At 37.3% G+C, this 21,415-nt stretch overlaps 1 protein-coding gene across 4 annotated transcripts in view; it reads right to left on the reverse strand.

The window, feature by feature from the left end:
- The window catches only part of TENM3 (teneurin transmembrane protein 3), a 1,016,736-nt gene that overhangs the window by 137,203 nt on the left and 858,118 nt on the right, over window positions 1-21,415 (reverse strand). For all 4 annotated transcript variants that reach the window (XM_081521959.1, XM_081521963.1, XM_081521962.1 and 1 more), the window contains one exon: window positions 6,222-6,344. In XM_081521959.1, coding sequence (XP_081378085.1) covers window positions 6,222-6,344 — 123 coding nt within the window. The remainder of the gene's footprint in view (window positions 1-6,221; window positions 6,345-21,415) is intronic.

A 21,415-nucleotide genomic window follows, 5' to 3' on the forward strand; every position in this document is an offset into this window, starting at 1 on the left:
CATGCTTTGAGAGCTGGTCAGCATTAGCTGGTGCTAATCCGAGAACTGTTTTCCAAAACATCATCTTTGCCCAAGGGCATTAGCTTTGGAAACAGTAATCAAGTTCTGATTTCTAGGGTTACAGGTTTTGCTTTATCGCTTTCTCTGTATCCTGATTTTGAGGTGTTAAAATCTTTCTCACTGCAATGATATGTGTACCCACTTCTGGGTTGAGAAGTGTATCTACTTATACAGTTAGTCCCATAGTTAATTTAACAGGTGGCTCTTTTTCAGAAAGAAGGTTATTTTTAATTGTAATACAAAAGAACCAAGGTTGAGTGGATGTGCTTGAATGGGGCAACAGTAGCCCAGATCACTGTTTCTTTTTTGTCTCCCTGTAATGGAAAATCTTCCTAGAATCTCAGAGTTCCAGTGCCCTTAGAGGTTATTTGGTCCAGGATTCTTCAAACAAGAGTAGTTAGTACCCCTACGGCACACGAGGACTTTTCAATGCAGGTAAAAGGGGTACATTATAGAACCTCAACAATTCCCATATTTCGACTTCCATTACAACAGACAGGCATACTTCACACATATCCAGAATCTTTCTTTGATACACTCTCTTAGAACATAAAGTTTCCAGTGTGTCAAACAGGCAAAATTGAAAGCATTTTTGTTGACAAACATTCTTTAACCAAGACACCATAAACCCAAGGAAGGGCTCTTTTGTTTTTCCTGCCATACACGTATTTCTAGCAAAGGCAAAGTCCAATGAAGTTAAGAAATGGACTATTTAAGACCGCTGGCAGGTTTTAAAATCTGATGCATCAAGAGGGAGAGAGAAATCTTTGTTCTGTGCCCCTGTCACCCACTCACCCATTGTCTATGAATGCTTTTCATCTGCAGAAGAGTTTCATGATTGCAAAGAGAACATCAATAAAGTAAGAAGTATTCGAGGCAATGATGCCTTATTTAACCCAATTTTCAGACTCCTGGCAAGGCTCTGAGTTTTATCCATCTCTCTACTGCCTGCCTAGCATAGGAATTCTGAGCTGAGATGGTTGTGACAAAATTTATATTAGTTTATTTGAACTGAAAAAAAACAAGCCAGACTTTTTATGGCAGAAAGTAAGTTTGATTTTATTGAAAACTAGCTCTACCAGTAAATTAAATAGTGAGTATTTCCCACACATTTGATGAGCTAATTAGAGATACTGAAAGTATATAGTATGATAAAAGCATTCAAAAGAGATTATAACAAAGGTAAATGAAAATGAACAATGGTTCCATTTTCCAATCCATTCTGTATATATCAGATAAAATAAAGTGCCACTAAGTAAAAGAATAAGAGATATAATTAGTGGTATGCATTTTGCTAAGCCATGGTGAAGCCTTTTCTGGTGTACTCCATGGAAATTGAGAAACTGGACTGATTTGGAAAATTGCGTAAAGAATCTTTCTGAAATCAGGTAGCTGCCAATTCTTTGCTTTCAATACAACTGAAGAAGAAATGTGGTGGAATTGACACTTGTAGACCACTAAATATACTTTTTGGAAATAGATCAGTATGTGATTTTTAACAAAGGACTAACAAGGACTTCAAATAATTGAATGAGACACCTTCCTAAAACTATATTTCCATTCCCATCTGCTTATTTTGTGAGGAGATTTCTTATGTTTACACTTTTTTATAAAAAAGGAAAAACAGGAATAGAATTGATATTGAAACTTGCTTTGCTCTTATAATGAGTAATATTCATCAGTGAATATATAAACTGTCTGAAAAGTCTCCATCTCATTCAGAGAGGTATTTTTAATACATTTTCACTTTTTATATTTAATAATTATCAAAATGCTTAACATTATGTATATCATAATTAGGTTGATTTCAGCCAAATGTGTGCAATTGATAAATGGAAACAAAATTCAGTATAGAATGAAACAGATTTAAAAAAAAAACAACACTTAAGAGTACTATGGTTGCAGGAAATACAACTGAGATTAGTACACATATTTTAGACGCACAAGAACAAAATAGTTTTAAGATCACTGATCTAGCTTATCCTATGAACTGTGCTCATTTTCAAGAGCCTATCAATGTCTATCTGCTTTAAATTATTACACTATTTAGAATCTAGGATTTATTTTGAATTGAGGTCTCAAAATGTCTCTTTCCTAAAAGGTAGATGCCGACCTGACCCTCTCACTATAATCAGTGATGCACAGAGATAAGGACATCACAGATTTCTCTCTGCTTAAATCCATGGAACTGGCAGCTAATATTAGTGCAACATTCCTGCTAAAAAGCCTCTATCTGAATGTCAGGAGACTGGAGTTCTGTGAAGGTGCTTTGTCTTTTTAAATTCTGCACTGTTGCTTTTCAAGTCATGGCCCTCCTCTCATTCAGCCAGGTCAAGCGTGGTCATTGCTGTTAGCATTTTCAAATGCTCTTTATTGATTGTAAACACACCTGGAAGTCAGCGTACCATTGACACTGTTTGATAAACTTGTAAATACTTGGACAACCTTTTCCTCTGAAGCTCGTCAGTCCTCCCAGATAAAAGCCTGGAAACAGATGTCTTTCATCACGTCCTGAATTCCAGAAAACTTGGGCTTCAGAGGAAATGAAAGGAGGGCTAGTTTCAGTGCTTCCATCCTCCCTTACTGAGATCACTCCATCCTTAAGCCCCCAGAGTCTGAACCTGGGAACGATCACAGCAGATACTAAGGTGGTCTGTAGGTTTTACCAAGAGAAAAAGGAGGAAAGATGGAGGAAAAAATAGGGCAACAGACTGCCCTGTAGTTATTCTAAACTCAAAGCGTGTCGGTTAGGAATCAAACCAATTAAAGCCTTCACAGTTAGAGTGAGATGTACCACATCTTCAAACACAATAAAGTGTCATCTTGAAGGTTTTTTCCCCCAACCTGTCCTGTTGTGCCTCAATGTGGGAGCCACTGGCTGTCTTTTCACCTGCTAACTGTGATTTTTCCTTTCATCAGTAAGTGTGTGTCACAACAGTCCTAATGTCTTAAAATACGGTTGTCAGAGTGTGAAAACATAAAGAGGATGAGTACACATAGCTATTGTTATTCCTCTCTTCCTTATGTGACTCCCAGTTTATATAGAAACACATCAGTACAGTGGCATTTCTCAGATAACTCCATTAAATAAAGGACTTTGTACTCTGAGATATTTTATGAATAATAGTTGATAACCCCCAGACATCATGAGGACAAAACAGAGTAGTACTTAAAAATCCTATCGGTAATTTAGGGGGTTTGGTATCTGTTTGAGAATTACTCTATGACATCAGAAAACCACTCAAAGTTAAAAAGTACTACTCTTTGGGGCCATAGAGATTGTGAGCTTGCTGCTTGCACGTCATGTGAGTGAACTGGCCTATACTGATTACAATGAAAAGGCAGAAAATACATCCAACTATGAAGGTCTAACAATTGTCAAGGAAGGTAAATGATAATAAATATCATCTTAGGTCCCACAGAGGCACTAATAATTAAGACATCAGGAAGCAAGGTTGGGCATTTATAGACAATCAATAGCCCACACTCCAATTCTATGACTTAACCTTGGATTCATACTCTGACTTTGAGATCTCTGAGAGAAAATATCTTTTTATAAACAACCGCATGCCACAACTTAACATGTATACAGAGTGTTACATCACAAGCTAAGTGAATTAAAACATTACCTTGCAAATGTAGTTTAATGGACAAAATCAATGTAGCATCTAATTAAGGAGCTATTATACAATGCAACAACATAAATACTATATGCAATATTGGATAAAACTCAATACTCTTGAAGCACTGTTAGCCCCATTTCTTCAATTCACAGGCAATTTTTAACTTGCTCTAAAATCTAATTCTTTGAAATTGACTTGTATTTGACTAAATTCATACATGATAAACAATAATGTAAAACTTAAAAGCAGTTTGAACCTTTTTTGTTTAAAGAGAATGAATGACATAGTTTTTCAATTTGTCCTCATACAAAAGGAGGTTTTAATTATTTGCTGACATATAATTGACATGCAACATTATATTAGTTTCTGATGTATAACGACTTGATAATTGTATATATTGTAAAACAATCACCACAATATGTCTAACATACATAGTCACAACTTTTTCTGTATGTGATGAGAACTTTGAAGATCTACTTTTTTACAACCTGCAAATATATGAGACGATTTTACTAACTAAAGTCACCATGTTGTATATTATATCCCATGACTTATTTATTTTAAAACTGGAAGTTTCTATAAAAGATTTTTTTTTAATTGGAAAAGTCATTTGCCAGAGTTACATTAACCGAAATTGATGGCCTTCATTTTGTCTTATATTAATGTGCTATGCTCAGATACTTGGTCATGTCCGACTCTGTGCAACCCCATGGACTGTAGCCCGTCAGGCTCCTCTGTCCATGGGATTCTCCAGGCAAGAATACTGGAGTGGGTTGCCATTTCCTTCTCCAGGGGATCTTCCTGATCCAAGGATTTGTGTCTCCTGCATTGGCAGGCGGATTCTTTACTGCCAAGCCACTGGGGGAAGCCCAATAAAAGGTTAGGATGTATAAACAAATAAACAAAATGTGTACAATAAGCATTTTTCTCTTCAGTCTGTGAAACAGTGCCCTACATGCGTGGTTAACAAGCACCATTTGATCATTCACAGGAACCACCCCACTTTAAGAGACAATCTAAATTTCAATCTATATAAACCCAAAATAAATACTTTTAATTTCTGTATAGTTACTGGATCTGTTCATATGTGTGTTATCAGTGCATAAAAGATTAAACAGTTGTTTAAAGTAATTATATTTCACTTAATTGAAATTTCCCACCAACAGTTTTAATTAGGCCAGCTTTTCTTCACTCCTCTTTAATCCACTATGTGCTAACTTCCATTGTCACCATCATCAACCATTAGATTATAGTTTATTTGAAATATATAGCATTTGGTACTAAACACTCTACACAGGGGCAGCAGTGGTGGTATTATTCTTACTGTGAAAATCTAACGTTTAGAAACGTCTTCTAAAATCCCTCAGCCTCCCTAAGAAAGAAGATGGGTGAATATATAGCACTTGGTATTAAACACTCTATATAGGGGCAGGAGTGGTAGTATTTATTATTACTGTGAAAATCTAACATCTTCTAAAATCCGTCAGCCTTTCTAAGAAAGAAGAGGGATGTCATGAAGTATTATTATTAAAACAGAAGATGGAAAACAAAGAACAAAAAAATATGGTAAAAGCATTAGTCACAGCCAGTGGGACACGTAAAGTAGCAGCATATATAAAATACAAATAAATATACTATATAAATATATAATAGCTTCTTTTCAGCCTTGTGAAGAAGTCAGCCACATGAGGATGAAAATAAGTGATGTCAAAGTAGAACACAAATATTCCAGGTTAGAAGCAAAGAGGAAGGAGAGCCAGGGAAACGCTGAAAGGCAAAGAGCCTGTTTCTCATGTGACGGAAAAAGGTGTCTTTATCTGGTTGCTTTGAGATACAAAGTACTATGACATTTTGCAAAAAGTCAGAGAACGCCAAATGCCAAACATAAATACAAGCATGTACACACATATAATAATAATAGGTACATAATATAAATATGCTTACATATGTACATATTTTTCTGGGTGTTCATATTGAAAAAAATGAAATAGAGCATTCTCTAACCTCTTAAATACCAATTTTTAAACTCAGAACCAATTGATTTGAAAGTCTGTTAGCTTAAAGTGTAAACTTTTGAAAGTTTAGAGAAAGGGCAAGCTGAGGGAAGGTCAATAAACAATAATCCTTTAACGTCTTTTGTATGTAAAAGCTTCTAAAACAAAATGAAGATAGTATTCCAACTCCACATACTAGCTGAATGAAGAAAGCTTAATAAACCCAAGGTGATACAAGAAATGATGCAGTGAATTACAATCTATCTACAGACTAAAAATAAAACAAAATGCATACTTGCGAAGGAAAGGCAGAAAAGCCTAGCCATTGACTCAGAAGGCAGAACACTGTATTATTCCTATAATAAAGATGTGACTGTTCAATGCTTCAAGTAACTGAATGAAAGCCACTCATTCAAAGATAATATTTGTAATTCCCAAACCTCTTCTTTCTCCCATATAGAACTGGCTCTAACATGGGTAAAAATAGATTTATAGAAAAGAGATGTTAAAAGAAAAACACAGAACACGTGATTCTTTCTCTTACCATTGTCGCCAGAAGGTAACGATACAGTGTTTGTTGGCATGGTATCAGAATTCACTTTTCCATTCTCAAATGTGTCATTTTCGGTCTGCTGTAACTGCCAATTGAGGCCAAAGAGATGCATTGCTGGGGGTAAAAAACACACATTGTTTAAAGGTCTGCTGCTTCCAGCTACAACAGCAAATGGTACATCTGTTCATAACAAGAGTCACATGTAAAGTTAGACTGTCCATACTCTGAGTAACAAGAGTCACATGTAAAGTGAAAATTTCCATGTTCTGAAATGCCAAGGATTAATTGCCTAATAAAAATTAGAAAATGGTTCCTCACACAAAGGCAATTTAGGCAGCAGTGCAAGGCAACATGGCAGCACTTTAATAAAGATTTGATATTACTCGGCTAATCAGCACCGGGAAACTCTTAGAATGAATCACTCTTGGCTCTGCTTTGTTCCAATTCTACCATTCCCCATCATTTCAGCGAGTGGCAGGTCAGGACCGCAGGACCCTTGCACACGTACAATACGTGGCTGTAACATTTATAGGTTCTTAAGAGTTGGCGATGGACAGGGAGGCCTGGCGGGCTGCAGTCCACGGGGTCGCAAAGAGTCTGACATGACCGAGTGACCGGACTGAACTGAACTGATGAGACATGGCGCTCTTCGCTTGGACTAAGGTAACAAGTGGTCTCGCAGATCAATATGGTGCATGACATGGTCAGCATGGATTCAGATGCACAACACACAGTAATATTTGAATGCTCTTAATTTAAGATGAATAATCTTCAAACCTTTGACTTACAATTCAGCACTAGCACAGATCAAGCAACACACACATGTGTCAGATGCAGTTCAGTTGCTCAGTCGTGTCCACCTCCTTGCGACCCCGTGGACTGCAGCACGCCAGGCTTCCCTGTCCATCACCAACTCCCGGAGCTGCTCAAACTCATGTCCATCGAGTCAGTGATGCCATCCAACCAACTCATCCTCTGTCGCCCCCTTCTCCTCCTGCCTCCAATCTTTCCCAGCATCAGGGTCTTTTCCAATGTGTCAGGTAGCTTCACATAAAGTTTTTGATGTGGGTTTGATAATCTTATAAATTTATGTATAAATTCATACATAAATTTTATATGTTTACTAATTTTCTTTATGTAAAAATCTTAGCAAACAGATAACTAGAAGACCAAGTAATCAGAGAAATGTAATATAATTTATTATTTTACATATTTTTATTTTATTCTTTAAACATATTTAGTCACATTAACCATTAACACTGAACGTTCATTTGTACTCCATAAAATAGAGTTTAGGAATTAATCCCTAAGGAAGGCTAAGTATCCATGGGGAAATCTGGTGATTGTCATATTACTATGTCACGAAGGAGAATTTTTCAACATTATTTGACAGTATATTTGGAATTTACCAAAGAGAGATGCAAGAGTTTAGAAACTACTGTTAGAGACAGTGTGATAACGTCTACTGTTAAAAAGCCCTTATTAAATATCGAATATATACTAACAAAACTAAGCTGTTACAGTGTAAAGAGCAGTTAGTTAGATGTGGGTTCAGTCTCAGTCTAGAATTTGTTGTTGTTCAGTCGCTAAGCTGTGTCTGACTCTTTTATGACCCCATGGACTGGAGCCCATCAGGCTCTGCTGCCCATGGGATTTCCCAGTAAGAATACTGGAGTGGGCTGCCATTTCCTTCTCCAAGGGATCTTTCAGACCTAGGGATCCATCCTATGTCTCCTGTATTGGCCGGCAGACTTTTTAGTACCAGAGAAGCCCAATCTAGAATTTAACTCAGGACAAATGCTGTAATATTATTAAACATTAGGTTTACTTACAAAATGAGGCTGGTTAAACCGACCTTAAATGATGTGAATTTTCTAGACCATGTATATGAAGGATGTGTGTGTGTTAGTCACTCAGTTGTGTCCAACTCTTGTGACCCTATGGACTGTAGCCCTCCAGGCTCCTCTGTCCACGGGATTCTCCAGGTAAGAATACTGGAATGGGTTGCCATTCCCTTCTCCAGGAATTTTCTAGACCATATATATGAAGGATAGCTGGTACCTACTGGGACAGCCCGTAGTATGTAGGTCTTTCATTTACTTATTCTGTATTCCAGGTTATTGAACCATTTGTAGTCACCGGACCAGACCATAGAGTCTCTCAATAAATACCCGCCTTAGCCCCTACATCTGCAGTGCTCTCTACTCACTGCAAAATACCTATTCTTCCCTCTGATAGTTGGCGTCAGCTTCTTGGGGAGATCTCCCTGGCTGAGTGAAGTGTCTCCCAAGATTGTCTTAGATCATTCATGTATCTCATAGAGTGTCTGCCATCGACCAGATCTCAGTAAGCATCTGTCAAAGAAATAAACTATATTTTCTGAGGTTTTAAAATCTCAGACAACACTTTTGTGGACACAAGTATAGCAATTTAAGGCAAAGTTAATAAACACCAAATAAAAATATAAATGGCTAAGAATGGAGTGTGACATTATCAATGATGAATTAATAACTGACCTTAGCATAATGCTGTAGAAAAAGTATAATAGCTGAGTGAAAGTCCATTAGCACTGTATATAATTGATCAATTTTTTAAAAAGATTCAACATTTGGGGGACATTCTATTACCAGTCTCACATTCTTTTGTTAACAATTCCTTATATAAAAATCATCCTTTAGTAAAGAAACACACCAAACATAGACAGGAACATAGCCACATCCACCCTGGACAATTTGTAACAAACATATAGGCTCATATTCCCTGCTTAAATTAAAGTTTTTCAGCAATTTCCTTTAAAGACTAATTTTTTTCAAGGATTAAAATACAGGTTTACAATTCTCCAATATACAAATTGTCAACTCATAAAGAAGTATAATTTTATGTCATTTTGCATTATAGTATGCAGTTTTTGAGTGGTAAAATATAAGAACCTTTCTAGACATTTATTACTTCATACATTTTTCATGGTTTCAGATAGTTCAGCAATGTGTGAATAAAATGCTGTAGTTCTGCATACAGTAAAAGTTTTGACGTACATACTCTGGCTTAGCAATAAGAAATATTCCAAAAGAGCCATAGTTTCTACACAAAATAATGTATCATCATTCTGAGCTTTTATGTAACATAAAAAGTCTTCTTGAATGATAGATTTGCTTATATTACTGGTTTTAACAGACTTTGAAGAGGAGGAACAGTCCCTGGGTCATGCACAGATATCAAATGTTAAAAAGCAATGTTATGTTTGTGTTTGGAGAGCTATTTTACTTTTTGCCAGATGGGCCACAGCTTTATTACATATATTTTTTATTATAGAAAATCTCAGTAAAATGGGATTTTGGTTCTACTTAAGATGTCATATAATGAGAAACATACCAAATGGTATTGTATCTTGTTAAACCCTGCTTTGAAAACAGACACCAAACAGTTGTTTGGTCTTATGATGTTACGTACTGTGCAAATGTTGGTGTTTGGTATTGAGTGAAGCTCTCAACAATGATGTGTAACTTAAGAATTCTATGCAAATACAGAAATTGATTCCAAAGTTAATGAGAGACAGAGACACACAGAGAGAGGGACAGAGAGAGAGAGATACAAAGAGAGAGTGAGAAAAAGGAGGCAACAAACTCAAAGTCAGAATGCTACCGAAATTACTGAGCACTGGGGTAATGAGCTATCGTGGCAGACAAATAAAGGGAGAATTAGAGAAATAAAATGCACCTATAAAGAAGGAAGAACCATCCTAATTCTTTCAATGCCCAGGCTGGAAAGCAGAGTTGATCCCATGAGAAGGCAATCGCTGCCACTCTTCATGATGGTGTGATGGGTCCTGGTTTGCACAGGACCTGATGGAGGGCATGGGAAGAGTGTCAGAGATGAGACTGGCAGCTCTGTGCTCCGCTGGGCCCTTGACCCCCTAGGTGGACAGCTTAGCTAACGAGGACGGCTTAGGTGAGGTGGCACCAGGGCCAGGCAGCAGGGCCAGGCAGTCCCTCAGCCGCAGACAGGGTCCTCTGTGTTGGTGTGGGAACGTGGGGATGCAATATTTTTTAAAAATAAAATGTTCACTGAACGCTTAACTGTGTGCCAAGTGTTGTGCTTTAGCCTATCATCTCATTTAATCTTCCCAAAGACTCCATTAGGTAGGTGCTATCTTTTTTTTTTATTCTAAATCGGTGAAAACTGAGACTTTGTGAGTGTAAGGTTCCAAACGAGTAAGTTGTGGACCGTGACCTCAGACCCAGACCTCCTGATGATAAAGGGTACACAGCGGAGTATGGAACCCACACAGAAGAGAGTGGACTGTAACTTCTGTGAGGGCCGCAGGCTAGAGATGTGACTCTGCAGTGCGTCTAGGAAACTGAAGGCAGAGACAGAATTTGGAGGGGACGGAAGGAAAAAATAGTAACCGGTAACACTCGTGTACCCCGGCACCGTCCTGCCACAAAAACACTTTTCCATCGCAGTATATTGTTGCAAAAGGAGAGTTTTACAGTAATGGTATGATGGTGATTAAATTAATAACAGGCTGTTTTGGTTAACTCCAAGAGTCTTAAAAACAATTTAAAAATTATGCAAGTAAACAGCGGTGTGTGTTTTAAAGTTATAGAAATACTCATGTAGATATAATCAGTTCAGTGGTTTTATTTTTGCATTTTAAAATACCTTGCTATCTATTATCTCCTAATAAATGTAGTGTGTGACAGGATCGTTACCCCTGATGTAGGAGGATGTAACACGGGCAGAGAGGGGGTCAGTGATTTACCCGGTTAGCGCATGAAGAGGACTCATGATACGTATCTCTGTGTGTGTCTCTGTGTGTGTGTCTCTGTGTCTCTCCTTAACTTTGGGATCAGTCTCTGTATGTGCATAGAGATCTTAAGTTACACATATTAAGTGTCAAGGGCTTTACTCAACACCAAACACCAACATTTTCAAAGTACCTAACAGACCTCCTGATGCTATTTCAGGATTCCTGTTTCTGCACTGTGCTGTTTTCCTACTTATCTGAATCAAAACTGAGCATTCACCTCAAAGCAATTATAAAAAGTCTCACACAAATTGTTAATTCATCTTTGACAGTAGCAGACATACTCAGAAGTTGTCCATTTCTTAAAATTGACTTGTAAATACAAGATGTTTACCAACTATAAATAGTTGTATTTTTGCAAGATCATGTAATGGTTGCTTGTTGGGAATTAGAATATATTTTCTCCATATTAAAAAATCTTAGAAACGGTGGGGAAGTCCCCATGGATGTACAAAATTCTGCCTACATATCCAATAGAAACATGTATCCACATAGCACCAAAAGGCTTGAACAAGAATGTTCACAGAAATATTTGTTATAGCCCCAAACTGGAAAGAACTCAGATGTCTGCTGGCAGTAAGATGGATAAACAAATTATAGGATCATCATACAATGGAATTCCACACAGCAATGCGAGTGAGCGAACCACCTCCAGATGCCACAATATGGAAAAACGTAACAAACAGAATACTGAGCAAGGGAACCCATTCACAAAAGACATGAATACTGTGTAAGTCCACGTGCATTAACATTCAAAGCAGGTCAAAGTCCCTGGAGTGACTCTTTGCAGGGAGAAGGGGGGAGGTGATGACTGGGAGAGTCCATGGGGGCTTCTGGAGAGCAAGTAATATTCTATTTTTCTGCCTGGGAAGCAGTTCCACTGGGTTGTTTACTTAGGTTCTGTATACTTTTCTAACTACATACTAAACTTAAATACTTTATTTAAAGTAGTCCATCTGACACAGAGCATAGCTAAAGAATGTATGTTTTTACCTTCCCTGAACCTTTGCCGCAGGTGCTTTTCTCTGCAGAGCTCCCAGGCATTCCTGCCCATAAGGTTGTGGGTGAGGCAATGAGGACAGCCTGTTATAGCAACACCACCCCAAACCCCAGCCCCGCTGAGATAAACAGAATAAATGCACACACAGGTAAGAGCACACATCAGGTAAGAGCAAAACGGAAGAGTGAGACAACAGTCAAGAGACAGAAGAAACCCACGTGTCCACTGATGAACGGATAAAGAAAATATCATATACATATGTTGTTGTTGTTTAGTTGCTAAGTCATATCTGACTATGATCGCATGGACGGTAGCTTGCCAGGATCCTCTGTCCATGGGATTCCCCAGGCAAGAATACTGGAGTGGGTTGCCAATCCAGGGATTAAACTTGTGTCTCCTGCATCGGCAGGTAGGTTATTTATACCACTGAGCCACAAGAGAAGCCCGTTATATAAATATACAAGACAAACACTGCTTGATTTCACTTATATGGGCATTTAAACTAGTCAGACTCAAAGGAGCAGACAGCAGAATGCTGCTAAGGGCTGGAGATGGGGGTATATGGGGAGTTGTTTAGTGAACAGAGAGTTTCTATTTTACAAGATGAGAAAGTTCTAGAGTTCTGTTGCACAACAAGGTGAATACATCACAGACCCCATGAGCTGGCCAGATTTGCCTGTCTACCATTTAGATAGTGTCCTTAATCTCCCTGCTTCCATGACATTGTTCCTTATAATTCCTGGTGTCTGGAGTGCCTTCCCCAAACTCTGCCTGATGAAATCTCACCAACACCTTAACATCTAGTCCACATAACATTTCTTCATGAAGTCTTCCTAGAATTGATTTGTACTCTATACTGCCATAGCAATTTATAGTATCTTGAACAGCTCACCTTATATTTAAATAAATTTGTAACTGTTTCTTGTGTGAGAAGTAGGGGGGTCGTAGTAGAAGCACAAATGGATCTTTGCAGATAGGGGGTTAAAAATAGGTACTCTGATGGAAAATGACGAGTTTGGGGTGGGGTAAGGGAATAATGTATAGGATGTTAGCTATGGAAAAATGGGAGAGGACAGTTACAGGAAAAATTTAATAAGTAATTGAGCTTTTTCAATATTTTGCTTAGAGTTGATCTTAGAGGGCTGGCTCTCCATAGCTTGGTTCCTGAGAAATAAGGGTGATAACAGAGAATCTGAGACTGGTAACAGTCAGAAGCAGTCTTAGCAAATTATTGATTGGAGATGCATAAATGCCACAGACATTAGTTTCTGCAAAAATGCCCCAGTCAATAATGTGTTAGAAAGTACCTAGTATAATTCCTGTTTCTGCACAGCGGGAGAATACAGATTTTCAAGATGATTCCCAGTCAGAACTCTTTCAAATTAGTTGTAGTATATGACATTTGTCAGCTACAAAATTCATGAGCATACTTTTTATACTACTATCCAAGTCAATGATAAAAAAATTAAAAAGATATCAACTCTAGAAATAACTCAGTGCTAATCTGTCAATCACTTTTGCAACCTATGATACTTATAGCCCAATAGTCTACTCTAAACTACATTTTAAGGGATTTGCCTGGTATTCTTATATTGTAACCAAATTCAAGATGCTTAAAATTAAAATATTTCTTGTGTCACTCAAAAAATATTCTATACTTTCTTAATTTTTTTCTTTCTAGACATGCCAAGAAAAAAAATCTCATTAATTGAGATAATTTTGAGACAATATGCTGGTGAAAATCTACCAGTGAAATTTTATGAAGAAATTTTCAGGCTCTGAAATACCACTGAAGTGAGAGTAATTATAGCATCCATTCCCTTTACTTTTCAAGGCTGAAAGGAACGTGTGGTATTATATTTCACCTCCTCCCCATAAAAACAGAGAAGGCAATGGCAAGCCACTCCAGTACTCTTGCCTGGAAAATCCCATGGATGGAGGAGCCTGGTAGGCTGCAGTCCATGGGGCTGCAAAGAGTCGGACACGACTGAAGAGACTTAGCAGCAGCAGCAGCCCCATAAAAAAACGGGCATGCCACTGTTTTTAACCAATATATGTTGGTTTGATATTTAAAAGGCAGCATGTAGAAGACTTGAAACCAAAATGTGTCATTAAGGAAAATTATATGCCACCAAGGAGCAAATTCAGTGCCAGTTTTAGTTCCGTGTTGAGAGAAATGGTGCCAAATTTTGATCTTGTCTCTGGGGACCATGCCACTGAAGTTGTTATCACAGCTACTATTATTTCTACTGGCGTGCCTGTGTTCTCAGATACTGCCAAACAGGGATGGGAAGGAGGGGTGGCGACAGCTGGTGACATGGTCCAGCAATCTGCCAGAACCTTAGAGTAAATTACAGGGGATGTTGTGAAGTGAACACAGAAGCAAGCACCCTTGCCATCAGAAACCTGAACCCCGTTTATGTCACCAGAACCCTGAAGAGTACGCTCTGAGGTTTTGGCAACTTAAAATCTAGTTCTTAGCATGCCTGGCATTATTGGCTAAATGTTGTTTAATATTACAAGATCAAGCATGCATTCTCACAAAGACAAAAAAAGTATGAGATAATATGAGAACCAGATTCTGGTAAAAACAAACAAAGAATCGAACAAACAAACAAACAAAAAAACTAAGCTAAAAGATATCCTGAAAGTTATTTGCAATTCAGTTGGATTTAGCCTCCAAAACCTTCCAAGTTCATCTCAGCAAGCTAAGGTTGAAAGCTTTCTTATCTTGAAATTCACCTCACATCCACCATGGTATGTTTTCCCCCAAAATAATCTTTCTGAGAAAGAATCATTAAGAGCATGTCATCAGAAGTTGCAGGAAAAGGAAATCAGAATCTGATCATTTATAGGTAGGAATGCAGTTTTCAGCATAGGCTGTGTGGCATCTTGTGGAACCCTTAGTTTACATTTAAAGAGACCTGGGTCCAAGTCTCAATTCTGGCTCTATCGAGTTCTGGAACCTTGGCAAGTCCCTGGGCCTCTCTGAGGCTTAGATATCTTATTTATGTAAAAATCTGAAGCTTGCACTCACTGATCTTCAAGGTTTCTTCCAGATTTATATTCTATGGTATGTCAATATGTTTTAAAATATAAATATTTAGGCTAAATCATCAAGCATAAGGAAAAAAAAAACATCTGGTATCAATAAAATATCAATATATTAGAATACCAGTGTTGTGGTTCCTTTGTCTTCATTTTAAAATAAAGTAAAATTGCATGGGCGCAAACTATCATTTTATGCATACTATTCCTTGGTATCTTGGGTTTTGAAAGCAAAATTTCTTCATTTTGTGTTTAAATTTCATGAATACATAAATATACATGATGCACATGTGCAATGATTAGATTTTACAGAGAAAATGAGAAGAATACTCTTAAATATAGGGCAATGATTTGATTTGATTCATGTTTCCAAAATGCAACCAAGTTTTCAATGCAAAATGAAAGTATCTCATGTAAAGATTGCAGTTTGTAACTTGGACCCCTACTGGTCTAAACTGTCATTAGGAATACATAGTTTTCCATAAATTAGCTTTTGTTTTGGATTTCCTGCTGTGTTCATATACATGTTGACGGAATGTGTTAGGCAATATTTTGGCATTCAAATCCATTATTATTTGTTATTAACTTCTAAGGCTAATGTTATTTCAAAAGTTTATACCTTGCTGACCCAAATATGGTTATTTAAAAATCAGTATTTCTTTTGAAAGCTTAAATATTAGTATGTGCTCAAATTGCCATTAAAAAGGTATTATCCCAACTATAAGATATTTTGATATTCAAAGGAATTGACACTTAATGTAGCAAGGTTCTCTGAGCATTATAATCTACTAGAAATCACAAGCTTTATGAACGAATAGTTTTGCAGGGGAGAAGGGGAGGGAAGTAAGGAATGACTGCTGATATTTTATATTTCTATACTGTGTATTTTTCCTTTCTGTCCTTTCTTGGCCTGTGTCATTAATGGGCATGTAAAACCATGGCTATCAAACTGCGATTCAGCTCTGTAGGTTTGTTTCTGCCAGAATATTAGACACCTGTTCTTTTAGAAATAATCATATTAAAAATTCTACTTTTAAATTTCATAGCCTTTTTTCTTTCTCCACTGGAAGATTCAGTGTATTATGTTGAAGGATGCTGCTTAGTAAAATAGCAATTCCAGCTGCCCACTGACAGCCAGGGCTGAAGCTGACAGAGGCTTATGAAAATCAAGCTGTTGTTTCTGTCACCAAGAGAATTAAGTTGGGATTTCTACAACAGATTGTTTTCCTAGTGTTTCATTAGTTTTTCTCTTGTTTCCAGGTTCTGTTCTAGAAACGAAAGAAGCATTCCTTCTCCAACCAAATAGAAAGACTAAAAGTGTTCGCCCTCATGATTGACTGCCCAGAGGGGCCAGGCCAGTCATTATCAATAAGCCAGTTGTCAGTGTTAAAGAATATGGTATGAGGACCCATTCCAAGAACATTCAAAATACAGAATGAAATCATTTACATGATTTATAGACTATGCCTTGCTTGCCAAAATACTGAGTTTGCTGTTATTGTGAAACGTGTGTGACAGAGGATTCATTGGTGACAGTTATTAGCAGCTTCACCATTGGAATCTCATGGATCTACTCATTATTCAAAAGCTTGTTGTACTGACTCAATTTTAGAAATAATAATATTAAAAGTAATCTGGATTCCTTTCTCCTCAAAAGTTATTTAAGACCTATAGCCTACTTTTATGCAAATAAATGTGTATAGATGTTAGTGACCTACTTAAGCACATACTATTTCCTTGGCTTGTTTTAACTTTTTGGAAGAAGAGTGCAATAGACCTGAAAATGATAATTCTTTGACATTTTAAGACACTTTAATCATCATTATTAAAAGATGTAACTATTAGGGATATGGAGATTCTTAGAGGAAGGTTGGTATATTAAAATATGGCAAAATCCAACAGGTACATGTATGGCTGAGGACCCATCACCATTCACAAGAAACTATAACAATATTGTTAATTGGCTATACCCCAATACAAAATAAAAACTGAAAAAAAAACCAAAACCCCTCTGTATAGGCCAAACTATCTGGTGGTGTCAGTTTGAAATCCTTAAATGAGTATATTTTTAAGACCTCTCCAGTTTAAAAATTTAGGTTTCTCTTGTTCATTTTAAAATGTCAACTTAGGAATACTGTGATGTAGGACATACTTATTGCACACATTGGAAAAAACATATCTTACAGTACAATTGTTGTAGATACACATAAAAGTATTCTTTGTCTTCCTTCAGGTGGTTTGTTTCTCCAACAATTCATTTGCTTTTAGAAAGATCTACATTTCTGCTCCAATGAATCAATAAAGAACAGTTAATGTGAAAAAATTAAAAAAAGGCAAAATCCAGAAAAATATCCCCTTCAGAATACCCCTTTCATACTCATAATTATAAAATAATTAGTCCACTTCTTCCCTGAGAAGTTACATTTGAGACAAAGGACACGATTTGTGAGTGTGTATGTGTGTGTGTGTGGTTGTCAAGTGACAAATTTTATTAATAACAAAATCAAAGACCCTTCAGGAACACAGGCACAACCAGCTCAAGTAGTTTGCTGTTTAGGATTCATTTGTCAACAAAGATTTAGTCAGTGTCTCCTTTATCAAGTTCTGTTGCCTATGAAAGCTGGATGACGTGGAGAGCACGTCACCACTTCTGGAACCTCGTGGGTAATTGTAAATTCAAGACGTCCCATCAGCCAGCCTTGACGTCTCACGTCATCTCATCGAGCAGGGATGAAAAACGGCTGGGGAAGCCAGTTTCCCAGCTGTTCCCTACTCATCTGGGCTCACGTGGAGAGCAGCTTTCCTCAGTTATGAACTTTACTATAATTAATGATATTTATGAAGCTTTTGTTGACATTTTTTTCAAAGCACAATACCGAGGAAGTCGTCTCTGATACCCTGGAGACAGCTCTCGCTGTCCACCTGCTTCTGTATTTGCTGGTCTCAGGCTCCTTTCCTAAAAATAAATGACCCACTTTCCCACTTTCAACATGCAGTGCTTCTCTCTATGTGATTCTCTTCTGAGATCATAAGGAATATCTTTGAAGAAGTAAAATGCATCTAAAAACAGCTTTGGTCTTGAAATAGAAAATAATGGTAAAATCTGTGATGACTTGAAATGACTGAAACAATATGGTTAGGTTTTATGTATAAATTCCATGTAACTCAGTGTCTCAGGAGCTACATCATGAAGCTAGCTTGTAAAAACTACAAGTGGAGTTAAGGAACAGATGAAGCATCCAGAACAAAATTAAGAGATCCCACGGTAAAGACCTACAGCATTTTCAGTCCCCTCAGCAGTGATCCCTGTACATTTCTTTAATATGCTCTTCACCTTTATCATATAATTGTGAACCTTCTATGGTATTGTTATTTTATATATAAATATTTTTATATTTACATATTTAATTTAGTTTTTCCTTGCGATTACTGGCAAAATTTAAACACATTTTTAATTTTTTTTATAACAAATTGCAATTTTTAAGTAAATTCTTAAGTCTTATGAGAAACAATGCCCTTTGATATAGTGGAATAAATATTTTGAGTTCTGGACTCAAAATAAGAAGACCTGCTGCTGCTGCTGCTAAGTCACGTCAGTCATGTCCGACTCTATATGACCCGAGACGGCAGCCCACCAGGCTCCGCCGTCCCAGGGATTCTCCAGGCAAGAACACTGGAGTGGGTTGCCATTTCCTCCTCCAGTGCATGCAAGTGAAAAGTGAAAGTGAAGTCGCTCAGTCGTGTCCGATTCTTTGCGACCCCATGGGCTGCAGCCTACCAGGCTCCTCCGTCCATGGGGTTTCCCAGGCAAGAGTAATGGAGTGGGGTGCCATTGCCTTCTCCGTAAGAAGACCTAGATAATGTGTTTATCATACTCATTCCCTAAGTCATGTCTGACTCTTTGAGACCTCATGGTCTCAAAGCAGACTATAGCCTGCCTGGGTCTTCTCTCCATGGGATTTCCTATGAAACAATACTGGAGAGGGTTGCCACTTAAACACTGACTGGCTTTAATGCTGGACAAGTCACTGATTCTCTGGGCCTAAGATTTTTCTTTCTAAAAAACTGTGGATATTGATATTTGATTCACTAGGTTGTGAAATAATGGCAGCTAAAATTAATTGAGCACTTACATTTTAATAGGCACAGTGATTATTATTTTTCTTTTTATCATTAAAACTGAAATATAATTAATTTATAGCATTGCATTAGTTTCAAGTGTAAAGAAAAGGGATTCAGTTAAACATATATGCATATCTATTCTTGTTTAGATTCTTTCTATTATAAAAAATAACCTATTTTTCTATAGGTTATTACAAGATATTGAAAATAGTTCCCTGTGCAATATAGGTCTATTCCAAAGATCTCTACTATTACTAATCCTGTTTACCCAGGTTTATGGAGGTTAACTACCCTGCTCAAGATGACATAGCTGATAAGTGACAGATTTGAATTACAAATTCAAATCTTACTGCTTTGAGGCTCTGTGCTTATAAACAGCATTCTAAAAATACATTGTAACATGATATTCAAATTTGACACATTTTCCCACATAAGATCACTGTTGTAAAGGTTACGTCTTACTGTGAACTCAGTGTTTAGGAAGGATATTCAATACTTGGTAAATTTAACGAGATTAAATTGGTTGTGATCTTGGAAACACTTAAAAGGAAATGCCTGGGAAAAACAAATAAACATGTCCAAGATGCAGAAGTACTGTATCATTTTTTCTCTCAGAGCAAAGGGCCTCATATCCTAGCTTCGCATACAGCAACATGTTAGGTAGCCTTGAGTGTCCTTCTACAGCCAGGGAAAACCACGGGAAATGTAGGATGATATGCAGAAGGCTTCCTCTCTCTTAGGGGCAGAAGCGATAAAGGGGAGAAAGAGCTCACTAGTGGAGGAGACTGAAGGCTCTGGCTATAGTGGAGGAGGCTGTGGCTATAACATTATTAAGGAGGAGGCTGTGGCTATAACATTAAGGAGCAAAGGCAATTCCAGCGGGGTCCGCCAACACCAAGTGAGGCTGGCCAATGGGAAAAGCCACAAGGATGATCCTCTTGGTTTATTTTTCTTTTTGATGTAGTCCATTTTAAAGTCTTTATTGAATATGGTTCTATATTGCTTCTGTTTCATGGAGGGGGAGGGGAATTTGTTTTGTTTTTTGGCTGTGAAGCATGTGGGATCCTACCTCCCCAACCAGGGATCAAACCTATGCCCCGGGCACTGGCACTGGAAGGTGAAGTCTTAATTATTAGGCAGCCAGGGAAGTCCCAAGACGAGCCTCTCTGGAAGCCTGGATAAGTCACCAGTGATGGAACACAACAGTTCAAGAAGAGACTGGAAGTTCTTATCTTCAAAAATACTGAGTATTTTCTCCCAAAACAAGTTAGTATTACACAAAAGTGGCTCTAGCTAAAAAAATATAATTGTTCTTTGATTCAGTGTTATACGTGCTTAAAATGCACCAGGGAAGCATCTCAAGGTCATGTTCTTTCCCCTTCTAGGCCCAACTCAATAATGGAAATTGGACAGGTCAACCTCTTTGGTTGACAAATGCAGAATAATGATCTCTATCTCCAAACAACTTTTGAAATACAGGAAACACATGTTTTAGAAATATCTTCAAAGTAGGTTAATATAGAACTCGTGAATGCTTGGAAAAGAATGCAGAAATATGATTTAACAGCTTTTAAAACTATTTTCTGGGTATACTCTGCAAAGAAAATTCTTAAAGCATAAAAGTGTGTTATCTAATATTAAAGGAAAGAAACAAACAGAAACAGACTATAAATTCTTGTGGAAATTTTAAATCTAGTTACCCCAAATCTCCAAAGAAAGATTTCTTTCAACTTCTAGATATTAACTACAAAGAGGGTTCTAGCTAAACTAACTCAACAAAGAAAATAAAAAATATCATGACTTTTCCCCTCCTCAAACACTTCCAAATTTTATTTTTATTATATCAAAATGCATTGGTTTCAATATTCCTGAGAATTGGTTTTTGGGGCCACGTTTAGGTTTATGCGGTAACACTTAAACTTGATCCTTATGTCAGCATTTGTCAAAACACATAATACTACTTATTATTCTGGTTTTAGCAGGAAAACCTTTCTCTAATGCTCAAATTTGGTAAATACTGCATTTTATGCACTGCTCTAGTCTTCCACATTTTATTTCTCCTTTTAAAATAGACATCCTGATTAAAATTAGGCACTCAGTGTTTACAGTCTCCAAGACATAATCTCTAAGAGGGCAAGGACTGTGTAAGGTTGTTCACTGCACTATCTGTGATAATGTCTCAATAAACACATGTCCAAAGAATGACAG

Source organism: Giraffa tippelskirchi, chromosome 8 (assembly GCF_054371585.1).
Source record: "Giraffa tippelskirchi isolate mGirTip1 chromosome 8, T2T-mGirTip1v1.2.pri, whole genome shotgun sequence".
Lineage (NCBI taxonomy): Eukaryota > Metazoa > Chordata > Mammalia > Artiodactyla > Giraffidae > Giraffa > Giraffa tippelskirchi.